At 35.4% G+C, this 16,944-nt stretch overlaps 2 protein-coding genes across 2 annotated transcripts; both read left to right on the forward strand.

Annotated features, from left to right (window-relative positions):
• The first annotated feature begins 28 nt into the window (after nt 1–28).
• gtf3c5 (general transcription factor IIIC, polypeptide 5) lies at nt 29–7,612 on the forward strand. Its single transcript, XM_065244012.2, has 11 exons — nt 29–332; nt 755–950; nt 1,463–1,661; nt 1,813–2,011; nt 2,575–2,679; nt 4,402–4,516; nt 4,724–4,804; nt 5,076–5,164; nt 6,287–6,369; nt 6,945–7,087; nt 7,172–7,612. Exons 1-11 carry the CDS (start codon nt 123–125, stop codon nt 7,321–7,323), a joined length of 1,572 nt encoding a protein of 523 aa, XP_065100084.1. The 5' UTR covers nt 29–122; the 3' UTR covers nt 7,324–7,612.
• A 1,431-nt stretch (nt 7,613–9,043) lies between these two features.
• LOC135721629 (bile salt-activated lipase-like) lies at nt 9,044–16,906 on the forward strand. The gene is made up of 11 exons (XM_065244013.1): nt 9,044–9,182; nt 10,358–10,505; nt 10,618–10,737; nt 10,925–11,122; nt 12,261–12,391; nt 12,477–12,584; nt 13,506–13,620; nt 14,659–14,845; nt 15,012–15,215; nt 15,400–15,597; nt 16,651–16,906. Exons 1-11 carry the CDS (start codon nt 9,117–9,119, stop codon nt 16,829–16,831), a joined length of 1,656 nt encoding a protein of 551 aa, XP_065100085.1. The 5' UTR covers nt 9,044–9,116; the 3' UTR covers nt 16,832–16,906.
• The last annotated feature ends 38 nt before the right edge of the window (nt 16,907–16,944 follow it).

The raw sequence follows: 16,944 nt of genomic DNA on the forward strand, positions 1-16,944 counted from the left end.
GCTCAGTAGTACTACCACCCGGACGAGTTTCTTTGTCGGACACGTCTCTGCGCGTTATAAAATATGTGGTAAAGATGATTTTTTTTCCATATGCATAAGCGATTAACATAAACACGGAAAACATGGATACGATGACTGCAAACAGTCAAGCTTCATCAAACACGAGCACTTGTGAAACTAGAGAGGAAAGTAAAGATTCAGCAGTTGTGACAGGAAATACTGCAACACTTGCCCTGCCTGACGTTAATCTAGTGTGCGTTGAATATCCAGGAATTGTCAACAATGTGGACAAAATGTTGGAAAGCATTGGACGGGATGAGGGGGTGTCCAAGGTGATCACATACCTCTTATGAATTTAATGGTTGTAATGGGAATTCTATTATAATGTTTTGCAATATTGGTGGGATGTTATCTGGTAGTTCATGGGAACCAGTAGGAAAACATTAAAAACCAATGTGTATTTATGGTGTTTATCATTGAAATGATTAGAGTTTGTATTGTTTTTCAGCAGAATGAACTGTTAGGTAGATTTAAAGTATAGACAGAGAGTATCAAGTTTATGTCAGCAATTGACAGCTGATGATCAAAAGGTTTCTGTAGAGGAAATACAGTTGCCATAAAAAGCATTTGGAGGCTTAAGTTACACTTAAGGATGCCTGAATGTCATTGCTTTACTCAAATGCAATAGATTGTCCTTAAAGGGAGACCCCTGATCGAGTGGATTTTAACCTGCCGTGTTTCTTATTTTGAACAGACATATGGAGATTCTTCCAAAAGACTTGAACTTCGCTTTCGGCCAAAAGACCCCTTCTGTCATCCTGTGAATGGAAATCGATACTCCTCCACCAATCTTCTCCTCAGAGTTCGCCGCAGAACCAACAAAGGAAGTGGGGAGACCCAAATCAGCATGGAGATAGTGGGACTTATAGGAACCACGTATAAATTTCAAGGTTAAAAAGCCTACATTCACCTAGTATCTATTTCACACACTGTTAGATTTATCTAGGACTTAACCTTAGTTACATTAGTTATATTAAAGGGACATTCCACTTTTTTTGAAAGTATGCTCATTTTCCAGCTCCCCTAGATTTAAACATTTGATTTTTACCGTTTTGAAATCCATTCAGCTGATCTCCGGGTCTGGCGTTAGCACTTTTAGCATAGCTTAGCACAATCCATTGAATCTGATTAGACCATTAGCATCGCGCCTAAAAAATAACCAAAGAGTTTCAATATTTTTCCTATTTAAAACTTGACTCTTCTGTAGTTACATCGTGTACTAAGACAGATGGAGAATTAAGAGTTACAAACATTTGGTTAGAACACTCAAAATATCTTTGACATCTAAAAAATTTGTATAGGTTAAGGTTTGTAACAAATTGATGGTGAATAAATGATGACAGAATTTATATTTTTTGGGGTGAAGTATATCTCCAACACTTGTCAATATTTGATATTTCAGGAATGGCTGATTTTCAGTACCTTGCTACTCACAATGATCCAGATGGCAATCAGGTCTCTTTGTATGACAAGATAATTTTGCGTAAACCTGAAAAGAAAGAATTCTACGATAATCCAGTGCCTCTTTTCATACCTCCTCCTATTTTCTCCCGTCTGGACACTCCTGTGGATTATTACTATCGTCCGGATGTTCTTCACAGGTAAGCTGGAGAGGAGCGCATAAATTAACTGGTCTGGGAATGCAATTTAATCCGTTGGTAAATATTCTGATATTTACTGCAAAATCAAGAGAAGCTGTATGTGCACCTTCATTTGTTTGTTACATACTTTGTATCACTTCCCAAAATTCAGCAGGGAAACTGCAATGCAGGCTTCTCTCTTAAAGGATCAGCTTATTGCCCCAAATAGGACTCGTCGGCCGAACAATGCCATTTTTGTCAACTTTGATGACAAGACCGTACCATCAGAGCCTTTAGAAGCTGCTGTAAAAAGCTGGAAGAAGATCGGTGTCCATCCTTATGACGTAAAAGCAGAGCAACAATTAAAAGAGGTTAGAAAACATGTTTTCTTGGGCTTAACTGAGCTATGAGCTATCTATAAAGTTAATCTTTTAAAGGGGCCATAGCATGAAAACCTGACTTTTTCTATGTTTAAGTGCTATAATTGGGTCCCCAGTGCTTCTATCAACCTAAAAAATGTGAAAGAACAACCCAGTAACTTAGTTTTGGTAAAACATTCTGAAAATGTGTCTCCCCATATGATGTCATAAGGGGATCTTATTATAATAATTCAGCCCCTTAATCTGCACTTTCCAACCAGGGCACTGCCATTGCAGAGAGAAAGATAAATAATTGACAGCACAATTGAATTTCAATTTCAACAAACCACCATCATTGTGATCAGGGGGTAATGTGTAGCAAAGAGTCATTTGAGAAGTACAAATAGTGTAAAAATGCTATTTAAGTCAATTTGAGCTACTGTTTGGTCAATTTTCTTATGTAATTTTGCATCATGGAAAATGCATGTCCTTATAACCCTTATCTTATCCTAACTCCACCTGTGCTTGAAAGCGCTTTCTTTTAAAAATACTGATTATTTTGACTGTCCTCACAGCTTTTCGAGAGAAGACCCATATGGTCCCGAAACGGCATCAAGGCCAACGTCAGTTTTCACCCTGAAAAAATGAAGCACCTCCTCCCTTATGTGGCCTACTACATGGTGAGCAGGTTATATACAATTTAAATAATTTTAAATTAATAAAATGTAATTAATATAATTAATTTTAAAATTAATAAAAAAATGTATTTACATTTTTTGTTTTTTTTTTGTGCAGAAGTTTAACTTAAATGTATTTTGACTAAAAATATATGGTAGCACTTTACTTGAAGGGGTGTTCATAAGACATGAAGGAGAGTTTATGCACATTTAATTATGTCATTTTTAATGCAAAGATGACATTGTTTGAAATGTCTTTATGACAACTTGACATTTACCAATAAATCATAACTTGTCATGACAACTTGACATTACCAAGACAACATAACTGACCACTTCAAATGTCATTAAAGGGATACTTCACCGATTTAGCATTCAGCTTTGTATCTGTAGAAACCCGGCAGTATTACTGAATGACCATGTTTCCCTCCCTCATTTCCCCCTGAGAGGAGAGATATCTGCATTTTGGTTCTGCAAAAAAGTCCTCCGATGATGCAAAAATCGTCATATTACATCATTGGAGGACTTTTTTGCAGAACCAAAATGCAGATATCTCTCCTCTCAGGGGGAAATGAGGGAGGGAAACATGGTCATTCAGTAATACTGCCGGGTTTCTACAGATACAAAGCTGAATGCTAAATCGGTGAAGTATCCCTTTAAGTGTTAATACTCTGTCAAATAGTTTTATAACAGCGTCATGAATATTTTTCTTGACCTCAACTACAGTGGTACAAATATAATTTGACGATAAAATGTCATTAAAGGAACACGCACGCATTTAATTTAGGAATTTAGCTTATTCACCGTATCCCCCAGAGTTAGATAAGTCCATACATACCTTTCTCATCTCTGTGCGTGCTGTAACTCTGTCTGGCGCAGCCCCTGCTAGCTTAGCTTAGCACAAAGACTGGAAGTGAATGGCTCCAGCTAGCATACTGCTCCCAATAAGTGACAAAATGATGTGAACATTTTCATATTTATATGTTGTGATTTGTATAGTCACAACATGTACAAATAACAAGGTCATATGAGAGACACCCATCTTTTAACAGTATACAAACTGGGAACTATATTCTCAGAAGATGAAGCACTGCTACTGGGCGAAGTGATTTGGACAACTCTGACCGAACTCTCTTCTCCTCATATGTCTCATATGACCTTGTTATTTGTACACGTTGTGACTATACAAATCACAACACATAAATAGGAAAATGATCGCGTTATTTTGTCACTTATTGGGAGCAGTATGCTAGCTGGAGCCATTCACTTCCAGTCTTTGTGCTAAGCTAAGCTAGCGGGGGCTGCGTCAGACAGAGTTACAGCACGCACGGAGATGAGAAAGGTATGTATGGACTTATCTAACTCTGGGGGGTACTGTGAATTAGCTACATTTCCAAATTGTGGGCGTGTTCCTTTAAGTGTTATTAATTGTATGTCATGTTTATGACAGATTTAAGTTATTATGTCAAGTTGTCATAACAAAGACATCTCAAACATTGCCATCTTTGTATTAAAAATGACATCATGAACGTGCATAAAATCTCCTTCAAGTTCATGACACGTGTCATGTCATGATTATTAAGGTTTCCAATCTTATGCACACCCCTTTAAGTAAAGTGTTACCAAATATATATATAAGATTAGATAAAAGCATACTCCAAATGCATAAATTTAATGTAAATGTGTGTTTTTTTTCTTTTTTTTAACATTTGAATTTATGTGTAGTTGACAGGGCCATGGAGGAGTTTGTGGGTCAGGTATGGATACGATCCCCGGAAGATCCCCGAAGCAAAGATCTACCAGGTTCTAGACTTCAGGATCCGCTATGGGATGAAGCATGGTAATAGATCAACTCAAGCACTTGAACCTTAACTACTATAAAACTGTTTATATTTAGACAACCTCAAATTTAACTAATGCTAAATCTAAACATGCACATCAAGCTCTAAATAACTTTACATAACATATTGCACTGAAGAGCAAAACAGATGATACTTGCATGGTTCCTGTGATTTCTTATCGTTTCTGTCGATGTGTCTTGCTCTAGGATATACCGTCAATGATATGCCAGTGAAATCCAAGAGAAGTGCTTATCATTACAGTCGTCCAACCACACTCAACAGAGCAGGTACAGTGGCACAGCAGATGATGTTCTGCTCCAACATACTGGTTTTTATTCATGATCATCCACTGTTGACCAGTATGTTGATTTATGCCTTGGGATGAAAGTATTGAAAAAACAGAAACATTTGAAATATATAAAATAAGTGCATTGCGCCCGGGGAGCAAAGGGGGACAGGTCATACTCACACTCTTTTGTTACAAGCCCGATTCTTTAACCATTAGGCTACAACTGTCCCATTGAGCCGTAATTAATAGCATTTTTTTTCATTTTTCAGTTCCCCAACCTGCTAGTGTGAGTGACATCACAATGGAAAGCCCTTCATCAACGGGACCCAAACCTGCCACTTCTAAATATCTGCTCATGGTAATTTGTATTGTTTCATTTCCTCATGATCTGATAAGCTTCTTAACACGGGTTTTAAACTTTTTTTGTCAGCTGAACCTAGGGTGAACATACGTCTGTTGTGAAGCGCATGCGCAAGACTAAAGTCACGTGACTGCAGTGACGTGGATGACGTGTTATCCTCAGACATGTTTGCAGTTTTTTTTTTCAAACTTACACCATGCGTCTCCCTCAGACTGTAAACGAACCCTGGGCACTCCAAAACAGCTGGGGCGCACCAGATAACATGTCAGTCGCGTTGTACGTCATCCACGTCACTGCAGTCACGTGACTTTAGTCTCGCGCATGCGCTACACAACAGCCATGGAAGAAAAGACAATGCTGAATTAAGTCTAAAAAAAAATATTTTTGGACCAAAATGTATTTTTGATGCTTCAACACATTTAAACTGACCCACTGATGTCACATGGACTACTTTGATGATGTTTTTATTACCTTTCTGGACATGGACAGTATACCGTACTTAGATTTTCAATGAAGGGTCAGCAAGCTCTCGGACTAAATATAAAACATCTTAAACTGTGTTCTGAAGATGAACGGCGGTCTTACGAGTTAGGAAAGACATGAGGGGCAGTCATTAATGATATTATTTTCATTTTAGGATGAAATATCCCTTTAAAGTTATACTTTTTACCTTTCTATGTAAGTGCCTGGGTGTGGATTTTCTTGCCTCACATCAGGATCCACTTATCATTTTTGGACTTTAATAGCACATTTGCTTTCAAAACACATTTTTTTTTAACCGTTTTAAAAGGTTTATCAGTTTTAAAAGGTTTATCTGTAGTATTTTACAAAGATATTACCTGTTGTTGGACTTTCATCTCGTAATTTTCATTTATAGGTGCATAAAACTTATCTCTCTAGTTTGCATGAGTTCTGTTTTCTTAAAGTGATGGTAATGGTCACATAACATGCAGATCAAATTAATAAAATTTATATTTTTGTTATTGTTTTATTTAAATTATCTATTTACATTTTATGATTTAATTGTAACTGATTATTTTATTTATCAACTTATGAAATCCAGTTTGGAAAACCCTGCCTTAACACATCTTTCTCTTACTGTGCTCTTATAATCTCAAGGAATCCGTCTACATATTCCGGGAAGGTATGCTTCCTCCATACCGCCAGATGTTTTACCAGCTTTGTGATCTGGATGTAGACAAGTAAGATCCAAGACTTTTTAAGATGTAAAATAAATCATTGGTGTTGCCAGAGTATAAATGTGAATTTCTAGCTCAAAATAAAATATAGATAATTTATTATAGCATGTTAAAATGATCACTTTGTAGCTGTAAGCAATTTTTGGTGTGTCCTTTTAAATGCAAATGAGCTGATCTCAAAATCTTACTTAATGGCAGCGCCATGGTTAGATAGTGCAGATTAAGGGCCAGTATTATTATAATAAGATCCCCTTCTGACATCACAAAGGGAGCCAATTTTCAACTACCTATTTTTTCACATGCTTGTAGGGAATGGTTTATCAAAACTAAGTTATGGGGTTGATCTTTTCACATTTTCTAGGTTGATAGAAGCACTGGAGACCCATTAAACATGGAAAAAGTCAGATTTTCATGATATGTCCCCTCTAAAGTGCATTTTAAACTTTACATTTTTATCATGATGTATTATTAGTCTCTCCAATATATATCATCCATAAAATCCATTCATAACACCCCTCGTTTCCCCAGCCAGGGAGCATTGCAAAACCTAAGCCCTTTTTTATTTACTTTGTTCATAGAATCAAGGAGATCATCCATAAGAATGATGGGAAAGAGGAGGTGTGTGATGAGAGAGATGGGTGGTGTTTGCCCAACACAGCTGATGAGCTCAGGAATATCATCTCCGATATGATCCAAAAACATGTCCAAGCCAACCGGCCAGGTACAAGATAAGAACAATGCACCGCTTGTGCAGAAATGCATTACCAAAGCTGAGGTTAACTTGTGTGGCTTTATACTGTTGCAGCTTCATCCACTCCGAAAACTAAAAGAAATCGAGCCGGAACGGTAGACAGTGGAGAGGACGAAGATGATGACGATGAAGATGATGATGAAGATTACAAGCCATCCTATGAGAGTGACAATGAAATGGAAACGGAAATTGCAGATTACCTGTAATTTCATTTTAGGTTAATGCATGCACTTGGATATGTGCATGCATTAACCTAATGCATGCACATATGTAAAAAAATGTAAAAAAAATTGTGAAATGGTTTTACACTGTTAGAAAGGTACAAAGGTCACCGGGGCGTTAACCTTATAAAAAGTACACTTTTGTACCTAAATAGAACATATTCAGACCTTTTATAAGGGATTCTGTACCTTTTTATGGCAGTGTAGTATTTAAAATGTTTTTTACCTATTAGATAATAAATCATTGTGTTGAATAAAGTGACTGACCAAATAATTCTTCAATTATTAAGAATATAATAATACATATATATATATATATATATATATATATATATTATTTATATATATATACATATACATATATGTATGTATATGTATATATATATGTATGTATTAGGGCTGTCAAAAGATTAATCGTGATTAATCACATCTAAAATAAAAGTTTGTGTTTACATAACATATGTGTGTGTAATGTGTATAATTATTATGTATATATAAATACACACACATTCATGTGTATATTTAAGAAATATTTGCATTTATATACTGTATAAACATTTATATAATTTATATTATATAGAAATATAAATATTTTATATATAAATATAACCAATTTTTCTTAAATATATACATGACTGTGTGTGTTTTTATATATAAATATTAATTATACACACTACACACACATATGTTATGTAAACACAAACTTTTATTTTAGATGTGATTAATCACGATTAATCTTTTGACAGCCCTAGTATGTATATATATATATATATATATATATATATATATATATATATATATTATTTATATATATGTACATATACATATATGTATGTATATGTATGTATGTATGTATACGTATGTATGTATATGTATATATGTATATGTATATATGTATGTGTATATATGTATGTGTATATATATAAAATATATGTGTATATATATAAAAATGTATATATATATATATATATATATATATATATATATATATATATATATATATATACATATACATATACATATACATATATGTATGTATATGTATGTGTATGTATATGTATGTATGTATATGTATGTATGTATGTATATGTATATATATATGTATATGTATATATGTATGTGTATATATATAAAATATATGTGTATATATATAAAAATGTATATATATATATATATATACAAATAGGCATCACACATAAAGGGGTGTGAGCAATATTAACCCAAAATTGCCCTGATACAGACTCAAAGCATAACATTACATAACCCGTGAGAAATTTTAACTGTAGAACAAACTGTGTTTATAAGCCCCTGTAACAGCTGTTTGTTTTGTACATTAAAGCACTTCAACTCTTTAGGGTTTGTCAAACTATATGACCAAGCAATTATAATATTATTATCCTTTAAAATAAAGCTGATTGTACTTTTGTGTGGTATAGATAATTGTATGTTATATTAATTAAAAATGACATACACATTAGGCATAAAAAACATATGCACCTCACACATTTCAAAGTTCTTTGCAAGAAGGTAAAATTAAATTAACATTTATAAATATTGGGAAAATAAATAAATGTTTGTGTCATTGTGTAGCGACTGAACAGCAGACAGTCTGTCCATGAGAGTTTACCACAGCTACACACATGTTGGGCATCTACTTGGTCTGTGTACTTTAGGGTTAAGAATAAACGTTGGCACAACTTGAAAGAGAGATATGATTTTGGGCTCTTTATAAAAGCTCAAGCATTTCACCTGACTTTCACACCTGTGTCCACCAATTGATGATGAGGATGCTGGGAATATTGCTCACTGTTGCCATCTGTCTGAGTACAGCAAAGGCTGCCTCTGTAAGTCAGAATACAAATGTATTCATTTTTTTAAATTGCAATAAGATAATTAATTAATTTAGTAAAATGTGACCCTGTTTCTGAAATCCAGGCTAACATCTAAATTTAATTGTGACATTAGGAGTATTAAATGTGATTTCAATGTTTGACATGATCTTAGTATTAAAGACATCAAGGTTATATTTTTCCTTTAACTTTGAGACAACACGACATGCAGTGTATCTTTCTTTTAAAACTGTTTTTATTTCTTTGATAAGTTAAACCAATGTTTATTTACTTTATTTAATGCAGTTTTGCAGTAAATTAAATAAAAACATGAATGCAAATCTGTGCAACAATGACAATTATAATAATGCAGTTCCTAATATACAGATCGCAGTTGTTTGTGTATTATTTCGGAGTTTTTATAAGTAGTAAATAATTTATGTGTAATAATAATTAGTTTGTGTGAAACAAAATTTAATTGTTTTATGTAATATGTTCAGCAATAAGCAACTTTAACACCAAATTTAAAGAATTAATTATTATTCACTTTAACTTTGTATATTTCCTCTAAATATATTATTAAAATATAATATTAAATAAAAAAAAGTTTTATATAGAATTTTAACAATTGAAAAAATTTATTCTAAATATTTATATTTTCCATAATATTTTCCAATCAGTGGCGGCCGGTGACTTAATTTTTCAAGGGTGCTCAATGCAAAGTTCATAATTTCAAAATATGTGTTCGGCGCGTCAAGGGCATCACGTGTCTTGTCAAAATAAGTGCCTGCTGCAGACGCTTCTTAAGGGTTTATGATAAAAGAGTTGCTCGCGTTTGCCAGATACTCGCATAATCTCATTCGTAATCAGAGTTTACTGTTAACTGAGTGTCTTGCGCGTATTTTGTGAACGTGAGCGTCTCTTTTATGCTAAATGGTTTTGAGGCGTGTGCAGCAGGCTCTTATTTTGACAAAACACGTAATGCACATGGTTCACATGACACAACAAACACATATTTTGAATTTGCGCCCCTCGGATGAGCAGTCCCGAGCCGCCACTGTTCCCAATGTATGTGTTTATAACCAAATTCTCTGTTAGTGTTTATTGCCAACAATTTATTCAACTCACCAATTTTATTAATTCCAGTGTGCTGAAAAGTAATTTCCAATGTAAATGTGATCATTTTACAGCTGGGTGTTGTGCACACCGAGGGAGGCATGGTAGAGGGAAAGAACAAGGTTGTTGGAGTCTTACGCTACGTGGATGTGTTCAAAGGAATCCCATTCGCCGCACAACCAGGAAGATTTCAGAAGCCGGTTCCTCACCCAGGCTGGACCGGTGTGTATACCCATCTGTCGTGCAACCACACTGACACAGATTCAGCTTCACTATGGTGCATCACGCATAAAGGTGAATCACTATAAACAGGGTGCTGTCTCTACCTGCACAGGTGTTCTGAAGGCCACTGAATACAGCAAACGGTGTATGCAGGTGAATCTTCTTCAGAATGACGTTGTGGGCTCTGAGGATTGTCTTTACCTGAATATCTTCGTTCCTCAGGGCACATCTGGTACTTTAAACTTACTATCATTCATAAACCAAACAAACATAGAGGAGAGAGGGCAGTCAGCTACCCCATTTTACATAGGTCAACCTTAAGCAGGAAGACATAAGATTTGTTTGTATTATATAGTTATAATGTGAGATTTGTTTGCATTATATGGTCATAATGTTTGTATTTTTTTTTATTTTGGTAGTGTCTACTGGTTTGCCTGTTATGATTTTCATCTATGGTGGTGGATTTCTGAAGGGTGGTTCTCAGGGTGCAAATTTCCTTGATAACTACTTGTACGACGGACGGGAGATTGCAGACAGGGGAAAGGTCATTGTGGTGACATTGAACTACCGTCTTGGCACCTTGGGATTTCTCAGCAGTGGAGATGATGAACTTCCTGGTAAAAATCCAAAAGATGTATATTTAATGAAAGGGGACATTTCACAAGACTTTTTTAAGATGACCAAGTAAATCTTTGGTGTCCTCAGAGTATGTACAGTATGTGAAGTTTTAGCTCAAAATATCTCACAGATAATTTATTATAGCAAGTTAAAATTGTCACTTTGTAGGTGTGTGCAAAAATGTGCCGCTTTGGGTGTGTCCTTTAACATGCAAATGAGCTGATCTCTGTACTAAATGGCAGAGGCGTGGTTGGATAGGGAAGATTAAGGGGCGGTGTTATCCCCTTCTGACATCACAGAGGGAGCCAAATTTCAATTACCTATTTTTTAACATGCTTGTGGAGAATGGTTTACCAAAACGAAATAGGTTGATCTTATTCACATTTTCAAGGTTGATAGAAGCAGTGAGGCCTAATAATAGCACTTAAAGGGACACTACATTTTTTTTGAAAATAGGCTCATTTTCCAGCTCTCCTAGAGTTAAACATTTGATTTTTACTGTTTTGGAATTCATTCAGCCAATCTCCGGGTCTGGCGGTACCACTTTTAGCATAGCATAATCCATTGAATCTGATTATACCATTAGCATTGATCTCAAAAATGACCAAAGAGTTTCGATATTTTTCCTATTTAAAACTTGACTCTTGTGTAGTTACATCGTGTCCAAAGACCGACAGAAAATTAAAAGTTGCGATTTTCTAGGCCGATATAATAACTACAGAAGAGTCACGTTTTAAATAGGAAAAATATCGAACCCTTTGGTCATTGATGAGCACGATGCTAATGGTCTAATCAGATTCAATGGATTATGCTAAGCTATGCTAAAAGTGGTACCGCCAGACCCGGAGATCGGCTGAATGGATTCCAAAACGGTAAAAATCAAATGTTTAAGTGCCCCTTAAATCATGGAAAGTAAAATTTTCATGGTATGTCCCCTTTAATGTAAACTTAATGAATATAATATTATAACACTATAGGATAAAGAAAAGGTTAGAAATTAAAATAGCATGACAGGTGAGGAACAACGTTGGAGGCCCATACGATAGATAGATAGATAGATAGATAGATAGATAGATAGATAGATAGATAGATAGATAGATAGATAGATATGATGACCTGATCATGTCTGTTTGATAGGAAACTATGGCCTGTGGGATCAGCAGGCAGGCATTGCTTGGGTACACAGAAACATCAAGGCTTTTGGTGGTGATCCAAACAACATTACTATTTTTGGCGAGTCAGCAGGGGCGGCCAGCGTGAACTTCCAGGTGCTACAGTCGCTCATTTTCTTCTAAAATTTCAAAAAAAGAAAGTTAATTTTTATTCATATATTTATTATTTCCTGTGTGTCAGATTATTTCTCCCCATAACAAAGGCTTGATCCGCAGAGCCATCTCACAGAGTGGTGTTGCCCTCTGCCCCTGGGCCGTAAACAGAAATCCACGAGAATTTACTGTGCAGGTGAGCTTTATTTTTATATTTTCAAGTCATGTCGTTTATGAATTCATATACTGTAGTTCATGTAGCTTAGGTCAATGTCCAACTTTACTCAAGCAAGGGCACATGCAAGAAGTTTGTATAAAAAAGCCTTAGTAGTGCTTGCCAACTGTGGTTTGTTTACTTTGATTCCAGCCGTTTACTTAGTAAAGTCACCTGGTATGTTTCACACAGAATGGCTATTTCTGTCCATTTTGATTATAGTTAGTTAATAATTTATAAATAGAGATATCAACTTGGTTCAATTCCAGTCCTCAGTTTACACTTAGATTAGTTGGTTGGTTGGGTTTATTAAAAAGTAAACAAAGTGCTATAGATGAACACCATTATTTATTTATTATCCTTTAACAAAATAAGAAATGGATAAAGATATTCAAAATGTTTTAAAAGTATTTTTTCTCATTTATAAAGTTTGACTCCTAAAAAATCGAATAATCCCGTATTTTTCGGACTACAAGTCGCTCCGGAGAATAAATTGCATCAGTCAAAAATGCGTTTTGAAGAGGAAAAATAATATATAAGTCACACTAAACTATAAGTCGTGTTTATTTAGAAAATTATTTCCCAAAATTCAAGCCCAAGAACAGACATTTAATCTGGAAAGGCAAGTTATGACAAGCCAAATCAAGTTCACCAAGAAGTCATTCCACATCACTGAATTCATTGAATTAAATAATGGACTATCGCAGCTGTCAGTAGCTAGTCAGTAATGGTTTCTCTTGGTTCATATGAATTAATTTTGACATATTATTCGCACCTGACTAGAAGTTCCAGGACCCGCCAAACTATAAAAAAGAGCGACTTATAGTCTGGAAAATATGGTAGCATGTATGTTTTTTATTTGTATGTAGTATATTTTTTTGGTAATATTTTGTGCATCTTTAGGTTGCAGAGAAGGTTGGATGTCCTACTGATGGTGGGATGGTGTCCTGTCTAAAGATGACAGATCCAGAGCTTTTAAGTGTTGCTGGGAATGTGATCCTGGGCTCATCTCCTACTGGTAAACCATTCTCACACAAAACATTTTACATTAAAGGGATAATTCACCCAAAAATGAAAATGTCATTATTTACTCACTCTCATGTTGTTACAAACCTGTATAAATTTCTTTGTTCTGATGAACACAAAGGAAGATATTTTGAGGAATGTTTAAAACCAAACCGATCATGAGACCCATTCACTTTCATAGTATTTTTTCCAACTAAGGAAGTCAATAGGGCTCATGATCGGTTTCATTACAAACGTTCCTCAAAATATCTTTGTTTGTGGCCATCAACAAAGACATTTATACAGGTTTGTAACAACATGAGAGCGAGTAAATTATAATTTTTTTGTGAACTATCCCTTTAAAGCTACCTTGCCTTTAATTATTATTTCATTCCTTTTTTTAACTTGTTGTTTAAAGGAATAGTTCACCCAAAAATGTCACACTGTCAGAAAAAATGGTCTCTAGCTGTCACTGGGGTGGTACCATTTAAAAAGGTCCTAATATGTACCATTTATACATATGTATTCATATGCACTTTTTAGCACAATGAGGTACTAATATAAACCCTTTAGGTGCAAAAGTTCACTTTTTAAAAGGGTACCACTAGGGGCTTTTTTCCATTTTTCTGACTGTGCAGATGCATGACAAAAAAATACTTTTATATAAAATGCAGTCCTTTTATTTCTTAAATGTGGGTCAGTATGGGCATGTTCAGAAAATCAAAGCCATTATTAAAGAAATCTAAATGACTCCAGTGAGTTAATATGTCGGTTTAAGTGAAATAATTGGTGTGTGAGAGAGAATTATTATTATTTTGAGCTAATTTAGTGAAATGAAAACCAAAACACACAATATTAGTGCCAAATTAAAATAGGGTGGCACCTCATTAACTTTAATAAAATTATGGCTTATTCATATGTAACATTATCAGTTTTTGTTCAAAGAAAGCTAATCATATCATCATTTTGGGTGAACTTTTGCTTTGCATGCTATTTAAATCCATAAATATTTAAATATAATTAAATTGAACAAATCTGACCATTTTTCCAGAGCCTGTTGTCCACAATCTTTTTCTGTCTCCTGTCATTGATGGTGACTTCTTGCCTGATGAGCCTGATCAACTTTTCCACAACGCTGCCGACATCGACTACATCGCTGGGGCAAACGACATGGATGGCCACATCTTTGCCACCTTAGACATCCCCTCTATAAACAATGCGCTGGTGTCCACTCCTATGTAAGTGTTACATATGCAATAGCTAATAGTTTAAAAGTTTAAACCAAGTCATTGGTTATTGGATATTTTACAACCCCAATTTCTCAAAACAAGATAAATGCCTGTTCAGCCATTCATTAGGTCTTTAATGAATAAAAACACGATGTGCTGTATTTGTTCATAACAGAGGTGATGTCAAGAAGCTCGCCAATTCCCTGACCAGAGCCAGAGGCCCAGACGCCGGTGCTGCTGCGTATAAAGAGTATACCATCAACTGGGGTAACGACCCTAGCGATAAAGACATTAAGAAAACTGTTGTGGATTTGGAGACGGATTACATCTTCCTGGTGCCGACCCAAGCTGCCCTGTACCTGCACGCTAATACCTCTGAGTAAGTGGAGCCCATCTTCCTCATTGCTTGTCTCTAAATATAAAATAAAAATAAAGATCATAAAAATCAGGGGCTTCATACATCTGAATCATAGAGGGCAGCAGATGTGTCATTTTTGTCCTTTATTGGGTTTTGTTTAGTTATTGGCCGTCATTGGAAATGAACGCTGTCTGTTTTTCCTCAGCACTGGACGAACCTACTCATACCTGTTCAGTGAACCTTCTCGCATGCCTGTATTTCCCATCTGGATGGGTGCCGATCATGCCGATGATCTACAGTATGTATTTGGAAAACCCTTCGCCACTCCTCTGGGCTACTTTCCCCGCCATCGTGATGTCTCTGATTACATGATTTCCTACTGGACCAACTTTGCCAAAACTGGGTAATGCTTCTATGTAATTACTGTAACTTTGGAAGAAGTTTTGTCATCTCAATATCGAATAAGTTTGTGTGCACTATAAGGCCCCAATTTTTACAAGAGTTTCGTTCAGAAAGTGTAAAAACAATGACACAGGTTTTAAAAAGTGAAGATGAAAATCTAGTTTTGTTTGTTTTATGTCTATGTGGTGTTTTAATATCCTTTAAAGGGACACTCCACTTTTCAAAAATAGTCTCATTTTCCAGCTCCCCTAGAGTTAAACATTTGAGTTTTACCGTTTTGGAATCCATTCAGCTGATCTCCAGGTCTGGCGATACCACTTTTAGCATAGCTTAGCATAATCCATTGAATCTGATTAGACCATTAGCATCGGGCTAAAAATAACCAAAGAGTTTTGATATTTTTCCTATTTAAAACTTAACTCTTCTGTAGTTACATCGGAAATAGTCCCCTGCTATTAAAAGTAACCAAGGGGACTATTTTTGGGCAGTGCGTTATATCACTACACCTCCTGCAGCCATGTTACAGCAGTAAAGTCCTTGATTATTACGACAGTTTGAGAGTATAGTTCCTAGCCGTATCTGCCTAGAAAATCACAACTTTTAATTTTCCGTCGGTCTTAGTACACGATGTAACTACAGAAGAGGCAAGTTTTAAAAAGGAAAAATATAGAAACTCTTTTGTAATTTTTTTAGCGTGATGCTAATGGTCTAATCAGATTCAATGGATTGTGCTAAGCTATGCTAAAAGTGCTAGCCCGGAGATCAGCTGAATGGATTCCAAAACGGTAAGAATCAAATATTTAACTCTAGGGGAGCTGGAAAACGAGCATATTTTCCAAAAAAGTGGAATGTCCCTTTAAAGCATGAAGAAATTACCATCACAGGAAACATCTTGACATATGTTTTTATAATGCTCTCAAAGATGAGTTTTAACTGACAAAATTGATTGACTACAGGAGGACTTAAAAATAGTGCTGTGATTTAGCTACGTTTACAAAGAAATTACAGGTTACTAATTGTAAAACTCTGGTTTTAAACTCTTTCTCCCTCACAGCAACCCTAACAGCGGTGGATCAAAGGTGCCTGTGACCTGGCCCCAGTTTACCACCTCAGGCCATGAGTTCCTAGAGATCAACCACAATACGAACAAAAACAGTGTGAAGCAAAAGCTAAGGCTGCGCTATGTTTATTACTGGACCACTGTCTACACAAGCTACCCCCTCATCCAGAAATAAACACTTCTGTACATTCATGTGGCCCAGTCACACTGTGCCTTGATTCATGCAATAAACATTTGTTAATCAAATCAAGCTGATGTTATTTTATTGAAATATTAAACCATATATCT

The sequence above is a fragment of the Paramisgurnus dabryanus genome, chromosome 18 (genome assembly GCF_030506205.2).
Source record: "Paramisgurnus dabryanus chromosome 18, PD_genome_1.1, whole genome shotgun sequence".
Lineage (NCBI taxonomy): Eukaryota > Metazoa > Chordata > Actinopteri > Cypriniformes > Cobitidae > Paramisgurnus > Paramisgurnus dabryanus.

Bases quoted from the DNA above. Each gene is read 5' to 3' on its own strand.
- LOC135721629 (XM_065244013.1), top strand. From the start codon at position 9,117: ATGATGAGGATGCTGGGAATATTGCTCACTGTTGCCATCTGTCTGAGT. The intron at 13,621-14,658 runs GTAAACCATTCT...CCATTTTTCCAG, and splicing joins CCTGGGCTCATCTCCTACTG to AGCCTGTTGTCCACAATCTT. The intron at 15,598-16,650 runs GTAATGCTTCTA...TCTCCCTCACAG, and splicing joins ACCAACTTTGCCAAAACTGG to CAACCCTAACAGCGGTGGAT.
- gtf3c5 (XM_065244012.2), top strand. From the start codon at position 123: ATGGATACGATGACTGCAAACAGTCAAGCTTCATCAAACACGAGCACT. The intron at 1,662-1,812 runs GTAAGCTGGAGA...CCCAAAATTCAG, and splicing joins CGTCCGGATGTTCTTCACAG to CAGGGAAACTGCAATGCAGG. The intron at 6,370-6,944 runs GTAAGATCCAAG...CTTTGTTCATAG, and splicing joins TGTGATCTGGATGTAGACAA to AATCAAGGAGATCATCCATA.